At 52.6% G+C, this 21,542-nt stretch overlaps 2 protein-coding genes across 2 annotated transcripts in view; both read left to right on the plus strand.

The window, feature by feature from the left end:
• Aloxe3 (arachidonate lipoxygenase 3) overlaps positions 1 to 2,479 on the plus strand; it is a 24,426-nt gene extending 21,947 nt beyond the window's left edge. The window contains exon 15 of the mRNA XM_005399436.2: positions 1,602 to 2,479. Coding sequence (XP_005399493.1) covers positions 1,602 to 1,781 — 180 coding nt within the window. The 3' untranslated portion in view covers positions 1,782 to 2,479. The remainder of the gene's footprint in view (positions 1 to 1,601) is intronic.
• Positions 2,480 to 9,434: 6,955 nt separating this feature from the next.
• On the plus strand, positions 9,435 to 21,229 carry Alox12b (arachidonate 12-lipoxygenase, 12R type). The gene is made up of 15 exons (XM_005399437.2): positions 9,435 to 9,767; positions 10,773 to 10,977; positions 14,159 to 14,240; positions 14,373 to 14,465; positions 14,582 to 14,704; positions 14,968 to 15,071; positions 15,378 to 15,550; positions 15,786 to 15,929; positions 16,997 to 17,200; positions 17,377 to 17,463; positions 17,752 to 17,921; positions 18,350 to 18,471; positions 20,268 to 20,368; positions 20,660 to 20,830; positions 20,981 to 21,229. Exons 1-15 carry the CDS (start codon positions 9,621 to 9,623, stop codon positions 21,158 to 21,160), a joined length of 2,106 nt encoding a protein of 701 aa, XP_005399494.1. The 5' UTR covers positions 9,435 to 9,620; the 3' UTR covers positions 21,161 to 21,229.
• The last annotated feature ends 313 nt before the right edge of the window (positions 21,230 to 21,542 follow it).

Raw genomic sequence — 21,542 nt, forward strand, 5'->3', positions numbered from 1 at the left:
ATAGTGAGACCCTGTCTCAGAAAAAACAAAAACAAAACAAAAACAAAAAAAACAAAAACGAAGAAATAAGTGAATCAGCCAGTGAAGGCCAATATTGTATAGTAAAATAATAATGTGCCATGAAGAAGTGTAGTTTAGTCTAGAAATGAAAGGTTGGTTCAAACTTATGAAATCTAGCAATATAATTCATTACACCAATAAAGAAAGATACTATATAATCATTCTGGTATGTGATGGAGAAGCATTTGATTGGCATGAACAGTCATTACTAATAAAAACTCAGTGTGAAATGAAAGCCCCTGAAGGACTTTTGATAGAAGTATATTTTTAAGACAATACTGGGGCTGGGAGTGCAGCTCAGTGGTACAGTAGAACAATTGCCTAGCATGTGTGAGGCCCTGGCTTCCACCCTTAGCACCATGGAGGGGAAAATAAAAGACATGGATGGTCTCTTCGAGAAAATCAGGGACAAGAAAAAAGTACCTACTCTTAGTACAATTATTGAACATTGTTCTAAAGGGCTCTGCCAATCTGATAGCACAAGACACCAATTTTTAAAACATCAGCAGTCCAGCTGGGCATGGTGGCACATGCCCGTAATCCCAGCACTTGGGAGGCTGAGGCAGGAGGATCGCTGTGGGTTCCATGCCAACCTGGGCTACATAGCAAGACCTTGTCTCAAACAAAACAAAACAAAAACAAAAAGAAATCAATAGACTTGATACCAGCTGTATTACATGAAGATTATATTAGATGGAAAAGATGTGCTGGTTAGGAAGCAGGGCCTGTGGAGTAACTGTGTGATGTGATCATGAGAGCGGGACATTCTTGCATGTAGGACAGCGTCAACTGAAGTTTTTTTTGTTTGTTTGTTTTGGTTTTTTGGTTTTTCTCCGGTACCGGGAACCGAACTCACGACCTTGTGCTTGCCAGGCAGGCGCTTTGCCGCTGAGCTAAATCCCCAGCCCCTCAACTGAAGTTAATTGTGCCATGTGTTGGTTGTGGTTGGCTGTGCTGTGCAGTGTGACTGTTATGGTGAGGGTGACCGTGCTGGCAAGGCTGATTATACAGCTGATTGGAAGATGCCTCAGAACCAGCCACTGGCTGTCCTCAGGGGTTGAATTTGGTGAAATGGTGAGGTAATAGCTGTATTCCTGGGCCTATTTGCTATATTTGCTAAGCGTCTGTGTTAGTGTCAGCTGTGGATGAGTGCGATTGTGTTCTTTGAGTTCAGAGTGTAGATTAGGCACTAGAAAGGGACTTCAAAGATTTTCCGGTTCAATCTGTCTACTTCCAGGTGCAGGAACTGAGTTTTCAAGGAGTCACAGTAACACAAATGACTGTGAGCAAAGGGAGCGCTGAATTTAGGTTGGCTGTTCCCAAGCCACACCCTTTCCTCTGTGCTGTGTGGCTTTGGATGTTGAGGGACTGCTGTCCCTCAGACTGCATGGAACGGTAGACTGGGGGTGTGAGTTTAGTGGGTGTGGCTGGGTCATGCCTTTCGAAGCCACCTTGATTATATTTGCTGCCATCCACCGTCCCTCATTATTCTCTATCCCATTTTGCACATCACCCTGACCTCCCACTGGATTTTCTCCCAGAGGCCTCTGGGCACCTACCCGGATCAGCACTTTACAGAGGAAGTGCCACAGCGGAGCATCGCCGCCTTCCAGAACCACTTGGCCCAGATCTCGAGAGACATCAGGAAGCGGAACCAGAGCCTGGAGCTGCCTTATGCCTACCTGGACCCTCCCCTCATTGAGAACAGCGTTTCCATCTAACCTCCGCTTCAGACCAAAGGGCCAAGCACGAGGAAGGCCAGACTCTCAGGGTTTCCCAGACACTTCCCTCCTCCCTATTCTCAGCCTAAGTCTCCCTTTCCACATGTAGGGACTTTTCCAACCAAGATGGCTCTAGCTGTTCCCTGAGCTGTGAGGGACCAGTTGAACAGTGCCCAAGGTAAAAGCCACTGACTAAAGTAGAATCCGTAATAGACCACTGGAAAAAGAAAAGAACCTCTACCCACCTCACCCCACTTTAGGCAACCTCCTGTTCCAGCCTCTTGTGAGAATCTACCTCCTCCGGTTGGGATGTGCAGCCTGAGGCTCCAGCCTTTCCTTCCCAGCCCTCCCACTCCCACACTTCCACTTACCATGTCATTTTAAGTCTCCCTCCTCTAAGCCTAGGACCATCCGACCCAACTTCCTTCTGCGGAAGAGCCTGGACACTGGGCACAGAGGGATGCATGCCCGGATCTGTCAGGTCTCCTTTGGCCCTAGCACCTAAAGGCAGAGGAAGGATTGGAGCCCAGCTCTCCTGGACATCTAGCTAAGGTTCTTGGGGACAAGCTCCTTGGCCTGGGCATGGATGTGGGCTCTCTCTCCAGCTCTCATCCTACCCTATTCTCACCTCATTTTTTTTTTTCTTTTTGCCTTCAAACACAGTGACTTCAGTAAAAGCTTACAAAAGCTGGCTTCTATTTCATTGTTCTGTTTTGATGATGCGTGTGTGTGTGTGTGGGGGGGAAGGTTAGCGGCGGAAGTGCCGGGAAGGTAGGAGTGGTGAGTCCATCACTTGTGTGTTCTGGAGACAAGCAGTGCCCTAGCTCAGCCCTCCACGCGGTTGAGCCCTGAGTTCTTGCCTTCACCGCCTGGAGCCTGTTCCTAGGAGGTGAAGGAGCATCTGAAGTCCGGACCGGTAGGACAAAAACCTGGCGCTTTTCAAAGCCTCGGAATCTGGTTGCAGGGTGTGGTAGTTGTTAGTGTTGCCACTAAAATCCAGTTCTACTCCTGGACACAGAAAACTCACGCCTGACCCTCTTGTGGGTGGAGCCAGAGGATGAGTTTGGGCTGAGTTATATGCAGAAGGGGTGCGGCCGTCTCCAGGCTGGCACAGACGCCTCCAAGTGCTCTCTGCTTCGCCAGTCTGGAAGCTGCGTTGGATGGTTTCTTCAGCCTGTGTGTCTGAGGCTTGCTGGCTGAGCTGTGCGTGGAACTGAATAAGAAACATACTTTTTATGGGGTGAAGCAATTGAGATTTGGGGGTTGTTCACCCTTACCACTTCTCCTGACTCGAGCTAGAGTCTGATTTCCTCCTTTCTAGCCAGGCAGCCCTCTAAAAATAAAAGTACTTTCATGGTGGCTCACGCCTGTAATCCTAGCACTTGGGAGGCTGAGGCAGGAGGATCAGTGCAAATCGGAGGCCAACCTGGGCTACATAGTAAGCTCAAGGCCAAGCTGAACAAAAGAGCAAGACCCTGTCTCAACAAAACAAAACAAAGAGACCCATGCAGCCCTCAGTTGGCCCATCCACATCTTTTCTCTCCACAGCTTTCCAGTGTCTCACCAAAACTTAGACACAGCCTCTCTCTGGCCAAAGTCACAGTGTCTTTTGACATTGACAGGGTGACTGTTCCTCCATCCATATGGTGCTCGTAGCAGTGGAACCATATAGCTTTAGGGTCCTCCTGTGACACCCCCCCAACATCACATGGCCAGGGCCTTTGTCAGATTGGGCAGGGTCTCGGCCCACTCAATGGTCAGTGTCCCTTCTCCAGTCAGTGGGGTCCCCAGCTGCGTAGTTCCCGGCTGCCAGCACCTAAGAAAACAAAAACACTCTCTGTACAAGCGCGACTTCAGGAAAAGCTCCAGATCTGACCACACTTCCTTACTGAACCGCTCTCTGAGAGGCCCTGCCATGCTGATGGTTTGGAGCAGCCACCGTTCCTCGGACTCAGGAAAACACATGGCCCATCATTATTCCCCAGAATCTTCTCCCTGTTCAAGCTCCTCCCTTAGAGGCAGTAAGTGTCTATGTGGGTTAGGGGACTGTCTTTGGCTATGCCAGAGGTTAGATTGTCACTTTCTGCATCTGTGACTCTAGAAGAAGAGAATGCCCAGATCACTGCGCAGTAAAAGATGTTTTTAGGAATCTTCCGTCTGCAGATGAGAATTTAACTTAGAACAAAAGCAAAGGATTAGGAGGTACTCAGAGGCGCCCCCTTGTGGCCATCTGGGCTGTGGCCAAGGCTGGAAACACGGACCCCTTTAGAAACTCCAGCCTTGAGCAGGGCACTGCTTAGGTAGCCTGTCTTGGCTAAACGATGAGTGGTTGTTCTGCACGAAGATTCCATTAGAAGAATGCTTATCCTAAAAAATGCTCCCGAGCCAGAGAGGGCAGGGCAAATCATTGGCATCTGGTTTTCCAGAAAGTCAGCTTGGAGGGAAATTTATGAGGATGACACACCCAGCCACAAGTAGGACTTCTGCCCTGACTCTGGACACATCCGGTGATGGGATGTGGACAAAGGCTCCTGTCGGGCTGCTGCAGCCCTGTCAGAGCACGTGGCCTGGACCTCTCTGGGCTTTTCCATCATCTGAGAGGTGACTGGCACAGTGGAGAAGCTGCCAACCTGCCAGACCTTGAATAAGTTCTCTATCTTGTTGGCCCAAATCTGTCAGTTAAGTGGGAGGGACAAGAAGACCTGAAAAGGGCTTTTCTGCACTGACATTCTCGGGTGTATGTGTGTCATCATTCCTGTCTCCAAGTCTGTTTTTAACCTCTTTTTTTTTTTTTTTTGGTACCGGGAATCAAACTCGTGACCTTGCACTCGCTAGGCAGGTACTATGCCACTGAGCTATTTCCCCAGTCCTCTGAGTCTGTTCTTGACTTTGGGAAAGTGGCTGTGAACTCCCAACGCAAGACCCTTGGTTCTGTTTGCTTCCAGGAGGTGGAGAGAGGCAAAAATCACATCAACACCTCAACAGATAAACCATTCAGATGATGGGGAGGGCAGTGAGGAGATACAGCCAGGCAGGCAGTGCTCCTGTGCAACTGGGCAGGAAGACACTAGGAGCAGCACTAGGGAGGTCTCTCTGAGCACATGATGCTAGAGATGAGACCCAGATGGCAAGAAAGAGATGATCTAGAAATGGCACAGGGGGAGGTGTTACAAAGCAGGACAGGTAAGGGCAAGGGGCACATCTTCAAGGAGCAAAGGGCAGCCGGAGAAGGGTGTTGGGTGAAGAACGGTGCCACAGTCCACGCTAACACTTTGGTTCCATCACCAGACGTGTCCAGAGTCAGGGCAGAAGTCCTGCCTGTGGCTGGGTGAGTCAGCCTCATAAACTTCCCTCCAAGCTGACTTTCTGGAAAGCCAGATGCCCTTCGACGCTAGGGACAATGCCATTGTAAGCCCTGGTGGATTTTAAGCGGGGAATAACCCTATTTGATATTATGTGTGCTCGAGGATGGGGCCCCCGGGGTTGCTCCCTGCCTTGCAAGCCTCGGGGTGGGGCAAGCTAAGGGGTTCCCCGGCAGTGAGGACTTGGCTTCCAATGTGGGTGGGCGTTGTGAGCCAGCTCTACAAGCGTGCCTCAGTGCTAGGGGCCTCTCAGGCTCTCCGGGTCCCGCCCCTGGTCCAGGAGAACCAGTTCTTCAGTGAGCACCTACCCAGAGTTATGTGTTCAGGTTTGGGTCATAACTGGGGAGTGTCCATGTCCGTATGCCTAATCCGTCCGTGGCCCCAACCCCAATCCTGGCCCTACTCACATCAGCACATGGCCCACATCCGCCTCTATTTCCCTTAAGAACCTAAATCCGTACTTGAACTCTGATCAAACTCTGAGTAGCCACTTGGCTTTTTTGAGAAAGTGATTGGCTAACAGTGGCTCTGGGAAGGCAGAGAGGCTTTGGGGGAAGCAGCTACGCTCACCTTCATTGCTTTCTACACATTGGTCCCCTCTCTGTATCCCCAAAGCCCTCTCTACCAGCCCTCTGGGCCTCCTATGTGCCCCTGCTCCTCCTCACCCCTACGCAGGGTGATCTTACCACTGGATCAGAAAGGTTAAGTTGGACCCCTCACCCCAAATGCCCTAAGACCCTGTACTCCCTAGAGCCTGGTGGCACCATTCCCCAAATCTCTGGGCCTCAAATTACCCCCTCCTCCACGCTGCTCCTTCCCAAGCCTTAGCAACCCCCTGGGGCACAGTCTCCAGGATAAGGGAGTGTCTAGAAAGCAGGAGGATGGGAGAGTTTAAATGAAATTTGCATATTGAGATGAATATTTGCATACCTAGCCTCTGAGCATCCCCCAGGAGTCATTAGGTGGCTAAAGCAGAGTCCAGGAGGGCGGGCTTGACCAGCTAGACAGCTCCTGTTCCCAGCTCAGGATGGCATTGTGCCCAGTGGAATGAGGCAGCCTGCCAGTCACCAGGAGCGTCCTCCCCAGCATTCTCCCGACCCCACTTCCATTTTCTTAACTCATCTCCCAGCCTCACATCACTCCCTGCACCGCCCCATCCTTAGCCCAATCCAGCTCTCCTCTCTGAATCTTCATCCTAATGCCACAGCCTTCTTGCTTGACCCAGTCACTAACCCTGGCCTTTTTCTTATGATGGACTCATTCAGCCATTAAGAATTGTGGTTTGAGAGCCTCCAAGGTACCAGGTATATGCCAGGAGATGGGGAGAAAACAAAACCAAATTGTGGGCCATCTAATTTAGCAGGGAAAGCAGACATCAGTCAAAGATGTTGGCTATAGTGCTCTGACAGCCACTGATAGTTAAATATGGTACTCTTTGACAAAGCAATTAAGGTCAGAAGGAAGCGGGAGCATTAATCTGGTACAACAGGTAGGTATATAGAAACACAAGCACAGGCCTTGGGGTGGGAAGGGGCTGACCTCACTTCCTTCAACTCGGAAATCCATCTCCCAGGGGGCTCTTTCCTGACCAATCTATATCTAAATTTTGCTCTATTATCCTTTTTCTTTTCTTTCCTTTGGTTTTAAAAATTTAATTAATTTTATGGTACTGGGATTGAACTCAGGGTCTTCACACTGACGTATATCCCCAGCCCTTAATTTATTTATTTTGGAAGACAGTCTTGCTAAGCTGCTAAATTGTCCAGAATAGGCTCGCACTTGCGATCTTCTTGCCTCAGGCTTCCAAAGCACTGGGATTATAGGCATGTGCCACTGTGCCAGCTCTTTTCTCTTCCCTTTTCTTTTCCTTTTTTTGGGGGGGTGGTGGAGACCAAGCCCAGGGATTCGTGCACACTGGGCAAGTGCTGTATAATGGAGCCACACCCCAGCCCCCCATCTGTGTACCTCATACTGTTCTTGCCCGCCTTATTCTTTCTCTTCAGCATTTATCACCAGTTAACATGCTATAGAACTTACTTGGTTATTAAGTGGTACAGCCTTTCCCTCCTAGAATATGAATTTCACTGGTAGAGGGCTTGTTCTGGTTATACTGTGTTCTCCATGCTGGGCGCAGTCAGGGCTCAACTAGCATCTGCTCATGAACGAATGAAAGGCGCATCGTGTTATCTCAAAGGCAAGGAAGAGCCACTGCCAGGCCTGATTGGGCTGCGGCAGGGTTGGGGGTGGATGACATGAGCAGATTTGAATCTTTTCTTTTCTTTTCTTTTTTGTGATGAGGACTGAACCAGGGCCTTTGCGCAGAGCTTCACCCATAAGCTTGTTCTTATCTTTTATTTTGAGTCTAGATCTGGCCCAGTTGCTAAATTGCTCAGGCTGGACTAAAACTTGCAGTCCTCCTGTCTGAGCCTCCCAGAGTGCTGGGATTCAGGCATGCACCATCACAGCTGGTTTAGATTTAAGTCTTGAAAAAGTCATTTTCAGTCCCTAGCTCCAACCACTTCCCCAGTCCTAAACTAAACCTGAACTGAAGTGTCACGCCTAGTCCTCTTCCAGTGCCATATCTACTAGAACCTTCTCCCTCTCTTTCTCTCTTTCTCTCAGAATTGTAGCCCCTTTTGGCCCTAAGTTGGCCCAGGTACCTTGTGACCTTTCCTAAATGGTGACAGGGGGATGCCTGTTGGCAAGAGCTGTCACTGGAAGACAAAAAAAGACAGCAGGTCCAGAAAAGGGGACAGGAACACGACTAGCTCCTCACTCTCCCAGGCCTTGAGCATTGTCCACAGAGAGCGGAACTCAGCCCCTCTCCCACCCTGCTCCTCAGCCTCGTCCCGGTGCTTCCTCCCTACCCCAGGGCCTGACCCTGTCCCAACCCTTATCACTCTGGCGGCTGTGATTCTATCAGAAACTAGTCCCAGTCCTCCTCCCACTCTGAGTTTATTTTCTTCAGAGCAGTTAATATCCAAAATTATAGTGAATAAATTATTGTTTACTGCTCTTGTCCTTCTCTTCCAGCTATTCAGTAAGCTCTGTGTGGGTTTTATTTTTTCTTTGTGTCTGCAATGACTAGAAGAGTGTTCATTATGCTCAGTAAAAGAGAAAGGAAGGAAGGAAGGAAGGAAGAAAGGAAGGGAGGAAAGAAGGGAGGGAGGGAAGGAAGAAAGGAAGGAAGGAAGGAAGGCTGCATTTAGTTCTTGATGAACCTATTGGAGCCCAATCCTCATTCCAGCCCTCTTTCTAGCCTCTTTCTTTCCTGTTTTCCTGGCAAGGGAGTATCTTTTATAAAACTGAGAGACAGCATATACTAAAATGCATCAGATGCCCTAATATCACCCAGATCAAGAGCTAGAACACTTTGAGCTACCCCCACAGCTCTTCCATTGCAGAGGTGTAAGAAGTGTTCAATTTTGCCTGCTCTGGAACTTAGTATCAATAGTGTCTAAACATCTGACTTCTTTTGTGCCATATAATCTTGGTGGAATTCATCCATGATGTAGCTTAATTTTTTTTTTTGCTTGTTATTTTGAGATGGGACCTCACTATATTGCCCAGAGTGGGCTCAAATTTGTGCTCCTCCTGCTTCCCTTTCCCAAGGAGCTGGAATTGCAGGCACGTGCCATTTAGCCTAATTTTATTTTTGTGTTGCTGGGAATTGAACTCAGGGCCTCACATGTTAGGAAAGTGCTCTACCTTGGAGCACATCCCACCCTTTATCCTAATTCTTTTGCCCCAAATTTCATTCCAATTGTCTTCTATTTGTATATTCAGTCCCAACTCCTCCTCAGCTCATCCTGGCCCTGAAGGAAGCAACAGATATCCCGTCTCCGACCCCCAATCATTTCTCCCCGTAGTATCTCTACGACCCTTCTGCACCCGTGTGGTCCCCGAGCCCTGGCTTCAGCACCCACCGCTAAGGAGATGGACCTATTTCCTGGAGAAGGCCTGCTGGAGAGCAAGTTCATGCTGCTCCCCCTCCCCTCCAACGCAGGTCACCCCTGGCCACGGCCCTCTCTAATTCAGTGGGGGAGAGCAAGAGGAAGGAGCTTATTAGTCTGATAAAGATCTGGGGGCCCCACCCAGGCCCCTCGCCTGACATCCCCAGTGCCCTGGCTCAGGCTGGACTGGCTCCCCCGGCCTGAAGCATCCTTCAACTGTGGCATCTTCTGACCGCCTTCTGAGAGGCAGGCCAGTTGCCTTGCCTGCAGCCCCTCCCCGCCAGCTCCACAGGCTCCCAACCCCGGTTCAGCACCATGCTAGCCCCGCCCCGCCTGCCAGGCTCACACCCTTCCCGCCAAGGGCAGCAGCTGCTCCAGGCAGCCAGCAGCACCCGCTGCCTCGCCACTCCACCGCGGAGTCTGGCGCTGTCTACTCCTCTCTGAGCCTGCTTCCCTTGCCTGCCTGCGTGACCCCCACACGCAGTGCCCAGAATTGAGCCCCTCTTGCTTCTTAAAGAGCAGCCATGGCCACCTACAAAGTCAGGGTGGCCACAGGCACCGATTTCTTGTCAGGAACGCTGGACTGCATCTCACTGACCATCGTGGGGACCCAAGGAGAGAGCCACAAGCAGCGGTTGAACCACTTTGGCAGAGACTTTGCCACAGGGGCGGTGAGTGTGCCCCAGGGGATGGAAGTGTGCAGGGAGGGAGTCAGAGACAGCGCTGGGCCGGAGTCTCGAGACCCAGGGATAGCTCTGGAGGCTGTGGGCTCCAAGTCAGTCCTGGGTACCTCACGCACACGCAGTCCAGATCTCTCCCATTTTGCCAGTCTGTGGGCCTCTGTCTTCATCTCTTCTTCCTTATCTCTCATCCTTCCAACCGGTTCCCACCCCTCCTCTCCGCAGCCCCTCCTTTCCCACCACTTCCCTTCTCCTTCTCTCAAGCCTCTCCCACCCTTTAGTTCCCTTCCTTCTCGTCCTTTCCACTGCCCCTGTCCCTTGCCACATCCCTCTGTCTCTCATTCTTACTCTTCCTAAGCTACATTGCATCAGAACTGGCTTACATTTGCATTCAATTCTGTGTAACTTAAAATGGCGCCAGACCAGCCTATCCAGTGGAGACTTGCTTGTCCTATGGTAGAGCCACTCTCTGAACCCTCAGACCTGATTTTGAGTCAGGCTCAGCCATCTGCTGCTATGTGACCTGAATAGGTCCCTCTACCTATGTGACCTTTTCTGAGTTTCCACATCTTCACTGAGAAGTGTGAGAAGGGCTGGCTGGATGGCTGTTCCCACTCTAGGACTATAGGAGGCTGAGGAAGCCAAGACCCCTCTTGAACACCTTTGTATAGCACTTCCTTGGGGACTGCAGGATTCCTGCAGACAAGCTTACTGGGGCGGGGAGTGGGAGAGAGTAAGACCTCAAGAGGTAGGGTAGGAAGGATGGAGGTGCTGGGCTCCTGCTCAGCTCTGGGTAGATGGGCCCAGCAGGGGACAGCCAATTTGGAGGAGGCAGAAGGGAGATAAGCAGTCAGGTCTGTGTCCCACCTCTCTGCCCATTCAGTCCCAGAAGTGAGCATTCCCCAGCAGCAGGGCCTGGATAAAGGGCTGGCTTAGTGGCTGTCGTAGGAGCTAGGTTCAAGTCCTGCCTGCTCAGCTGGCCTGTATCCTTCCTAGGTGGATGACTACACTGTTCAGTGCCAGCAGGACCTGGGGGACCTCATTATCATCCACCTGTACAAGGAGCGCTCCTCCTTCTTCCGCAAGGACCCCTGGTACTGCAACTACGTGCAGATTTTTGCCCCTAATGGTTGCATTTACCACTTCCCTGCCTACCAGTGGATGGACGGCTATGAGACCTTGGCACTCCGCGAGGCTACAGGTGAGCCCACCATCCCATCCCAGGCCGTGAAGCCTCTCACTCCATCCGCACATGGCCATCCCTGGCTCTAATCAAACTGGCCAGCCAGCAGGGACTCCTGGGATCTCCTGTCACCACCATATATTACCCTCTGTAGCCACTGTGAATCTGGGTTCAGCTTAGGGCTGCATGCTGAACCAGGGCCCAGGGCTACCTTTTGCATCCCAGAGTCTGGTCACAAAAAGCAACCCCAGCATGAGCTTCCCCTTGCTGCTCAGTCCTGCCCTTGACTCCAACAGGATACCTGACCATTCTAAAAAGACCCCAGGCTGCTCTCACATGACACCCTGTTTATTATGCCAGAGAGCGTGTTCCATGAAGCTCTAACAGTTTTCCAGCTCTCCAGCCTGCCATGGCCTTGTACTTGGTCATCAGACATAGTTTATGACTTTCTTTTCTTGTTCTTTCTTTCTTTCTTTCTTTCTTTCTTTCTTTCTTTCTTTCTTTCTTCCTTCCATTCATTCATTCTTTTCTTTTCTTTCTTTCTTTCTTTCTTTCTTTCTTTCTTTCTTTCTTTCTTTCTTTCTTTCTTTCTTTCTCTTCCTTCCTTCCTTCCTTTCTCCCTTCCTTCTTTCCTCCCTCCTTCCCTCTCTCTCTTTCTCTTCCTTCCTTCCTTCCTTCCTTCCTTCCTTCCTTTCTTCCTTCCTTCCTTCCTTCCTTCCTTCCCTCCTTTCTTCCACAATGCTGGGAATAGAACACAGGCTCTTGTGATTGCCAGGCAAGTGCTCTACTACTGGAGTGTGTGGTAGTTTTTGAACTGAACATTTTTTAAACAGTAGTTTCTATCACTCGAGAGGAGTCTGCGTTATAATAGGACATCTTAGGTTTCTTTGTTTTTTTTGTTTTTTTTTTTTCCCCCACTACCGGGAATCATGAACTGATGACCTTACGCTTGCCAGGCAGGCGCTGTGCTGCTGAGTTAAATCCCCAGCCCCCAATAGGACATCTTATTTCTGTAACAGGACCAATTGTCATTCTAAAAGGGCCCCTTCTCTCCAGTAAGGCCCACTCTGCTCCCATAGGAGGCTCTGTTACTTATGCAGACCACCCAGCTTCCCCTTGCAGTCCGTCGAGGCTGCTTAGCTGTTTTCCAGTTTGCTTCCACAGGCAAGGGACAGAACCTGAGTGGCTGAGCTCCTGACCCTGCCAGACCCCTCCATCTGGTTGCTTAGGTCACCTTCCCAAATGTGGCTGCCTAATCCCCTAATGGGGACTGGAGGCCTGTCCTCTGACACCGCCTGGGCTTTTGCTGGCTTCCCTTAGGTAGATAGGAGGTGCCCCATCCTCCACTACCCTCTTCTGTTTCTTGTTTCCCTGTGCTACTGTCCTGTCCTGAGAGGCGGAAGTGGGGCCTGAGCCAGGGAAAGGAGAGGCAGGGACAGGGGGAGGCAGGCCAGGAGGGTGGCAGTGCGAAGGGGAGAGTCTCACTGGGGCACAGAGTTTCTTCCCACGGTGACACGTCTGTGTGGCGTAGAAGCAGGTGACACTGGTGGCTGGGCAGGAATGGGGTTGGGTGGGGTGGCTGCCACACAACACCAGGGCAGCGAGTCTTGAGTCACTTATTGCGCCCTTGAAGGGGTGAAGCTACCGCCCTGGGGATGTGCATTGCACAACTGCAGGGGGGTAGCGCGCACCCAGAATGCGACACAAGCTGAAGCAGGTGGAGGAGGAAAGGGTGGCAAAGTGAGGGCTTTGAGGGAGTCACAGGCACAAGCCAGCCTGGGGGTCACAGGACACTAGAGAAACACAGGTCTGGATTTGAGTTCCGCTCCACCATTTGCTCTCTGGACGTCTGGGCACAGTTCCACATTTTTGTGGGCCTCAGTGCCCTCATCTGTAAAATGGAGCTAACAACAGAGCATACCTCACAGGGTTGATGTGAGAATCGAATAATATAATGTCTAAATGAAATTTCAAAAGGGCTGAACAACTGTCACAGTTGTTCCTGGGCGTGGGTTGAGGGAGTCCATCAGTCTATTTTGGGCAGCATCCCAGCTTGGCTGCTTTTTTCCCTACATAATCTTAAAATAGACTTGACAGTACAGTCCTTTAGCTGAAGTGTTGGGTCCAAAGGTGTTTTAAAATTCAGATTTTTAAGAGGCTATACATGTATATGTTCATATGTGCATGTATAATGTAAATACATATAAATTATATCTTCATATATATTTCTATGTATCTACCTATTTAGCTATCTATCTATCTCTACAGATTGAACATGTTTGAAACCAAAATTGTTTTGAACTTCTTGAGATTTTTGAATATTTCCATATATATGAGATAGCTTGGGGGCAGATACCCCCATCTGAAGGTGAAACTCACATATGTTTCATTTATGCCTTATATAAGTGGCTGAAGGCAATTTTGTGCAATATTTTTAGTGCGCCCGTATGTTGACGGTGACCCATCACATGAGGTCAGGTGTGGAATTTTCCACTTGTGGCGTCACATAGGGGCTCAAAAAGTTTTCAGATTTGGGAGCATTTCAAATTTTGGATTTTTGAACTAGGGATGGTCAATCTGTGTCACGTGTGTGTGTGTGTGTGTGTGTGTGTGTGTGTGTGTGTGTGTATACACATATTGTGTGATATATCTACCACTGGGAATCCCTAATCCAGTACACTGATATTTTTCATCCTTTAAAACTGTGACTAACTACACCAAGCGAGTTAAATAAAGGTGGTGTTTAGCCTCAGGTTGGCTTAGTGCAAGTTTCGCTAAACCAATGGATTTGTTGTGAAACAAAAGAGCCTTTTTTATTTTGGGGTTGTGGACCTATAATAATCTCACCTGTCTTATTAGGCTTTTCCTGTGTGCCCTAAACTATTAACATAAATGCAGTGTTGGAAAGTGCCTGGTACCTAACTAGAAAGTCCTCTGAAATGGTCAGGTCTTCACATTCCAGTGGGACTAGCAGAGGGACCACCACATTGGCAGCAGAGTCCAGCTTGAGAGTGGGTCTGTGGCCCTTCCAGCTGAGGTTTTGGCGGGGAGCATGCCTTTGCTCGAGCCTTCCCTGTCCTTAACCGTGTACCCCAGAACCAACCTGAGCGGCAGACACTGAGCTCCTGCTCTGAAGTGGGTAGGGACATGCAGGAAGGGGGAGGACAGCCCCTGAACTCCCACCTGGGTCTCCCCACAGGAAGGACAACAGCAGATGATTCACTTCCCATCCTTCTGCAACACAGACAAGAGGAGATCAGAGCCAAGCAGGACTTCTACCAGTGAGGGGGCAGCAGCAGGGTGTGGGGCACCTGTGGGGTCGTGGCAGGTGGGAGGTCAGGCACAGTTCTGGCCAGCTGGGCCCTGGGACGGCACCAGGGCATCAGGACTCACTCTCCGGCTTTTCTTTGCAGCTGGCGGGTCTTTGTTCCTGGCCTGCCCAACTATGTGCACATCCCCAGTTACCACCCTCCTGTCCGGCGGTGCCGCAACCCCAACCGGCCTGAGTAAGGACCTGAGGTCGAGCTGGGCCCTGCTGACAGCTAATAAATACCTGGCCTCTGCCCCTCCCTGCCCCCTGGGGCCCAGGCACCAGGGCCCAGTCCTCTGCATCTCCCCACAGGTGGAACGGCTATATTCCGGGATTTCCAATTCTCATCAACGTCAAGGCCACCAAGTTTCTAAACTTAAATCTCCGTTTCTCCTTCCTCAAGACAGCCTCCTTCTTCCTCCGCCTGGGGCCCATGTGAGTGTGCACGAGTGAGGAGGCTTTGGGGGTTCTCTGCCCCCAGGCCAGCCCCGAGGAATGGCCAGGGAGGCGATGGAAGCTGGGAGACAGAAGAGCAAACCTGAGGCTTGATACCCACAGACCTTGGGACATGGGACCCAGAGACCTTGAGACTCAAGAGACCCTGTGACCACAGACCTCCATGGGTGGGCACCTCTGCCCCTTGTCTTAGGACACCAGCAGCTTCTTTGACTAGGGCCACCTCACTTCCCGCCTTCTAGGTCGCTGGCTCTCAAAATCCGTGGCCTGCTGGACTGCAAACGTTCATGGAAGAGACTAAAGGACATTAGGAACATTTTCCCTGCCACCAAGACTGTCATTTCTGGTATGGGTTGGGGCATCCCAAATAGAGTAGGGGAGAGCAGGTGGTCTCTGGCACAAGAGGCGGTCCCTCAGGCGGAGTCAGTGGCATGTGAGGAGGGGTACCATGGGTGCATTCTAGGGTAGCAGGACGCATACACCTCTTGGAAACATTGCCCTGTCCTGGGCCCCTCTGGCTGCTCCGGGTAAAGCTGGGGACTTCGTTTTCCTCCTGTAGTTCTCCTACTGCCCACTGCCTGCTGGTCCGTGCCTCTCTGTCCATGAGGGGAGCTGCATTGTGTTGTGACACACCTGTGCCCCCTCCCCCCAGAATATGTGGCTGACCATTGGATGGAGGACACCTTCTTTGGATACCAGTATCTCAATGGCATAAACCCAAATGTGATTCGCCGCTGCAAATGTATCCCAGACAAATTCCCTGTCACAGATGATATGGTGGCCCCATTCCTGGGAGAGGGAACGTGCTTGCAAGCGGAGCTGGAGGTGAGGCCCTCTCTGCAAGGAGACCCCTGCCAGCCAGCCCAGGCAGCCTCTCTGATTCCTTCCCAGGCAACTCTGTGAGCCCCCACCTCTGAGGCGTGCCTGAGTCCCACCCTGCCTGCATTCCCCACTTCCCATCCCTGTCCAGACACTGAGCCTTGAGGCCAGTGCTCTCTGCACCCCAGGCATCATGGGTACCATTGTGCCCACTTGCCTGCCCATCGTGGCTTCCCTCCAGAAGGGGAACATTTACCTGGCAGACTACCGCATCTTGGAAGGCATTCCCACTGTGGAGCTCAATGGCCAGAAGCAGCACCACTGCGCGCCCATCTGCCTGCTGTACCTCGACCCCCAGGGCAACATGATGCCCATTGCTATCCAGGTGTGTGGGGCTGCTGTGTGTGCATGTCCCCAGTGCAGAGACCCTGTGTACACGAATGTTCTTGTACGCATGTGCACCTGTGTGTGGGGGGCCTGTGTGCATGCTTATATGCTCTTAAGAGTGTGCTTCTATGTACAGGCATGTGGGTCTGTGTGTGTGTGCCTGTGTGTACCTTCCATGCATGTTCCTGCATGTGCATCTGAAAGTACACTCATGTTTATGCACATCCCAGCTGTGTGGCCATGGTGAGCCTGGCATGTGGCCCTGTGTATAAGTTTGGGCTGAAAACCTACGCATCCCTATATATGCACATCTGTGTGCTGCCATTTGTGCCCATATGTCCACATGAACTTGGTCCCTGTGGTGACCTTGCGTGTCCCCTGGCCAGGAAGCCCCTATGTATGTACTGTGCAGGCTGCTTGTGCACAGAGGTAGACAAAGGGGGATGCACTTGGCGGATGGAGCCTGTCGCTTTGACCTTGTCCATCTATCCAGTTGAGTAAAAACCTCAGCTGTCGGCAGGCTCTGCTGGGATTGCTGAGCCAATCAGACTTGGCTGTTGCCTTGGCTGTCTGGTGTGGCTGGCACGAGAGGGAACTGAGCTGTTCCCTTCTCAGAGGTTTCCACAAGGGCATGTGCAAGTTAGAAGAAGGCACCCAAGTCCTCATGCTCCTGGCTCATGGGGTAGAATGCAGGCCACAGCTCAGTGACAGCCGGAGGGGAGGGGCTGGGAGCATAACTTGTAAACCTGAATGTGATGGCCATAGTGTTGAGGTAAGGAAGGCTTCTCAAGAGAGGCAGCTTAAAAGCCACTTCTTAAAGAATGAGTGAGAATGGGCGGGAATTGCCAGGTAGAGACAAGAATGGGGTGGGGGCAATTCAGGCAGAAAGCACAGCAGGAGCACATGTGTGGGGGGGTACCCTGATGTGGAGGGATGGAGTGTAGAGGGTATGGGTTTTGCCTCTTTCTGCCTCCTTCTTGCAGTGAGAGCTTGTGTGTGTAGATGCTCTCTACACACAGGGGGTGACTCTGTCCTCACTAACCCTCCCTCTTTTCCCACCCTCAGCTCAGCCAGACGCCTGGACCTGACTGCCCCATCTTCCTGCCCAGTGATTGTGAGTGGGACTGGCTGCAGGCCAAGACATGGGTGCGCTATGCTGAGTTCTACTGCCATGAGGCCATCGCACACCTGCTGGAGACCCACCTCATCGGCGAAGCCTTCTGCCTGGCCATGCTGAGGAACCTGCCCATGTGCCACCCTCTGTACAAGGTATGCTGGGCTTGGGGCCGGGGCACATAAAGCCTCAGGCCTGCTCAGTGGTCAGAGGGAGTCAAGTAAGCTCTGCGAGGCAGAGTGGGTCTGGTGTTGCAGGAGTGGCGATGCCAAGGTCCTCTGGGGGGGCAACCTCAGCTCTCTCTCATTCTTCCTCTTGTTTTCCTGCCCAGCTCCTCATTCCCCACACTCGCTTCACTGTCCAGATCAACAGCATCGGGCGGGCCCTTCTGCTTAACGAGGGAGGGCTCTCTGCCAGGGTAAGTGTCCTATGGTCAGTCACAGCAGGACCCCTGCTCTCCTCTGCAGTTAGACTTCGCACTTGCCTTTGGCTCCTGGGTGACAGGGAGGGAGGTGATGGGTTAAAGTGGATACTGTGTGTATCAGGGCACAAAGGCAGGACCTGGCTCTTCTGGCCTGGACCTCAAGAACCTCCAGGACTAGGAGGCTGGGTAGGGGCTAGGAACACCTTCACAGTGTCTCTGAGCTTTGGGAAGCAGGCCGTAGGGGTGCCCTTCCAGCTCCAAGCTCTGCATCCTCCCTCATAGGCCATGAGCCTGGGCCTGAAGGGCTTTGCTGAGGTGATGGTGCGGGCTCTGTCTGAGCTCACCTACGACAGCCTCTGTGTCCCCCTTGACTTCATGGAGCGTGGGGTCCAGGACGTGCCTGGGTACTATTTCCGTGATGACAGCTTGGCAGTGTGGGATGCGATGGAGAGGTGAGGCCTGGACAGCAGTGGGGGGCACTCAGGCTGAATGCCCTGGGATGTTGTTGGGGATGCGGGGGATTTGAGGACCTGAACCTGGTGTTATCCTGAGGCTTGACCTTGGAGATAGGGTCTGCGCTCTCTGTGTGCTTCACATGCCAGCTCCCCAGGCCTGATGCTCCTTCCTTGCTTTAGCCCCCAGCCCTCCTCTGCTGGCCAGACCGCTTCTGCTTCTGAGCTGCCTGGGGGCACCACCTGATTCTTATTGCAATCCCTCTGGGGTCCTCTGACCTTCATCTCTGCCCCACAGAACTTGGTTCCCCACAGGCTTGGGGCAGCTGTGGGGCCAGTCAAGGCCAGGGAGACCTGGGGGAGGAGGGGGAAGCACAGTTATGGAGGTGGAGGGGAGGCTCCAAACTGAGGCCCTGTCCCCTGGTCAGGTATGTGACGGAGATCATCACCTATTATTACCGGAGTGACGCAGCTGTGGAGGGTGACCCGGAATTGCAGTGCTGGGTGCAGGAAATATTCAAGGAGTGTTTGCTAGGGCGGCAGAGTTCAGGTACGGGTGTGAGAGCTCAGTGGGGGTCTGGGGCTGAGGGGTGATCCCCAGGTGGGTCTACTAGGGCCCTCCTGGTCTTGGCGGAGACCATTTCCTTGTGGGCTGAAGGACGCCAAAGCACAGCCCTAGGATCTCAGGGCTCTACCCTGGCCCCTGGAGCAGCGGCATCTCAGAGAGGCAGGGGAAGAAAACATGACTGACTGCGGGTGTCTGAGCGCAAGCGATCTAGAGCATCTGTGCAGAGCCCTAGACGGGTTGCAGCTCCTCATCCTAGAAACAAACCTTTGCAGGCTGAGAAATGGAGTGAGAGTTCCAACAGGAAAGAACAGAGTGTGCTGGAGGTTGGGGAAGGGGATGGTGGCAGGCTCCAGGAGAGGGTTAGCAAGTGTCCAGAGGTCACACTACTTGAGCACACACCAGCAAACATTTAGAGAGCAGCTGTGATGTGATACTGCGCTGGTTATTGAGGGGACAGATGGAAACAAGACAGTGAAGGTGTCTACACTCAGGGCATTCGTAGACTGGGCTGGGGGTGCTGTTTCACTGGGTGATGAGCGGGTCTGCTAAAATGTGTCTGGGACAGTTTAGGGGAGGCCTAGAGAAGGGGCTAGAAGAGTCCAGGGAAGACATCTAGCCAGCTAAGGTTGGGATGGTGGAGACAGAATGGGAGTGGGGACCAGCAAGCTAAGGTCACCTAACATCTAGCTAAGATCTGCCCAACAAGCAGAATAGCGGTGAGATGACAGAGCCCGGGTGGGCAGTGAGGTTGCGATCGGAAGTTGCATGTGAAAAGGCCCACAAGCCAGAGACAGCATAATGAATTCTGCTGACTGGAGTTCAGTTCCCTGAAATGGAAGCTATTGGATAGAGGCAGGTAGGCTCTCAGTAGGCTGAGGCTGAGGCCATGACAGAACAGGGACCCATTAAGGTGTTTGCAGGGAGATCACACTTGAATGTTAGACTATCTGGCTGCACTGGCAGTCAGGGGAGAGTTTGGGAAGTCCAGGAGGGAGGTGACAGGAACCTGACCAGGTCGAGGGCTGTGAGATGAAGAGAATTCCAGAACTACTTGGGAGATAGAAATAACAGGACTTGGCGATTGGCTTGGGTTGCGGCAGGAGGAGCCAGGGGTGACTCTCAGGATTGGGATTTTTGCTACTCCGTGGATGGTGTGTATTCCTCCTTAAGCTGGGGACCCAGAAAAGAGGGAAAGGAGGAGCGATTTGGGAGGGTAATAGTGAGCCTAGTTGGAATGTGTGGCGCTTTTGTGATCCACAGTCACCACGGCAACCCAGGTTGGTCACTCCCCCGGGATGCCAGGAAATCCGAAAGCAGTTTGGTCTGGAAGAGGTGTGAGGGCTTAGGACTGGGCTACTGAGAAACCTTTGCGATGCAGAATGCAGGAAAGCCAGAACTCTTCCAAAAGATGGAAGCCTCCACCTCCCACTCCCCAGGCCTGGGGCCAGGGATGTCACCCAGGGGAGCTGGAAGAGATATCTGAGAGCCTCACCTCAGGCAGGTGCCAAAAGCAGCCTGTGAGGACACCTAGCCAGGGCCAGCCTCTGCCCCCGCCTTGTGGCCTGGACTGGGGAAAATGGGGTTGTGGGGGGCAGAGATGGCTGTGGGGCAGAGCAGATGGCTGTCGGGGGCAGAGCAGGCAGGATAAGGTGATGGATGCCGCTGCTGGGAACCTTAGAGTGCTGTCAAGATTTGGTGAATCCGCTTGGTGGCGCCCTCCGGCAAGCAGCCGGGACTGGGGCAGGCCTGAAACTGTCCGGTTGGTTTCTGCCTTTCAGGCTTCCCCACGTGTTTACGAACAGTGCCTGAGCTGATCCGATACGTCACCACCATCATGTACACTTGCTCTGCCAAGCACGCAGGTGTCAACTCGGGCCAGGTACCCAGCCCCGCTATACTTTGCCCCGTCTCAAAGCCAGTCTCAGCCACCATCCTGAGTCCTTCCTCAACCAACCTTGAGCCAAGTCCTTGCCTGGACCCAGCCTTTCAACTCACATCGCCCCCCCACCCCCCAGTCCTGTGCCAGTACCACCAACCTAAACCAGCCCAGCACAGGCTCAGCCTGCTGGGGCGGAGTTCAAGTCAACCGCGGAAGAGAGCGGTCAGAGCCTGGTGGGCCGGAACTCCCGCTCTCTCTGACCAGAGCCCCACCTATACGCCCCTCCTCCAGCTGGAGTTCACCTCCTGGATGCCCAACTTCCCCCCCTCCATGCGGAGACCGCCGATGGAGGCCAAAGGGCTGAGCACTCTGCAGACCTTCCTGGATACCCTGCCGGATGTGAAGACCACGTGCATCGTGCTTTTGGTGCTCTGGACTCTCAGCCGAGAGCCCGATGACAAGGTGTGGGGTCAGGGCGGGGAACACTGAGGGTAGACAGGGGGCTGGGGGACGGGAGAGGCAATGGCAGGGCGTGGAAGGCTACTGAAAAGAGGGCCTTGGAAGGCGGCCGTGGGCTCGGTTTCAATCCAGCGCCCTGTTTGGTACCGGCAGCGGCCCCTTGGCCACTTCCCTGACATCCACTTCGTGGAGGATGCGCCGCGCAGGAGCATGGAGACTTTCCGCTGCCGCCTGAACCAGATCTCGCACGACATCCGCCAGCGCAACAAGTGCCTCCCCATTCCGTATAACTACCTGGACCCTGTACTGATCGAGAACAGCATTTCCATCTAGGATGGCTCACTTGCCTCGCCTCTCGCCCTGCCCCCTTTTATTTTCCAATAAAATCACTTCAAATACTCACCCCGAGTCTGTGAGCGCACACAGACAGCACTCTGCGCATGTGGGTCTATGTCTGTGTGGCGCACGTGCACGCGCTCGCAGGCAGCAGGCTGAGGCTTACACCGCGATGCTATTTTCCACCACGGTGGGGTCCAGGTAGGTGTAATGCAACGCCAGGCCCTGGCTGCGTTCCCAGAAGTTCCTGGAGATCTGGGCCAGGCGCTCTGGAACGCAGCGGTGTGGCACCGCGGGGCCTCCTCCGTGAAGATTTCATCTGGGTAGGTATCCAGCCGTTGCTGGGGACAGTGAAAGGGGTGTTAACCTGGCACCTCGG

The sequence above is a fragment of the Chinchilla lanigera genome, unplaced genomic scaffold, assembly GCF_000276665.1.
Source record: "Chinchilla lanigera isolate Chin_1 unplaced genomic scaffold, ChiLan1.0 scaffold00066, whole genome shotgun sequence".
Classification (NCBI taxonomy): Eukaryota; Metazoa; Chordata; class Mammalia; order Rodentia; family Chinchillidae; genus Chinchilla; species Chinchilla lanigera.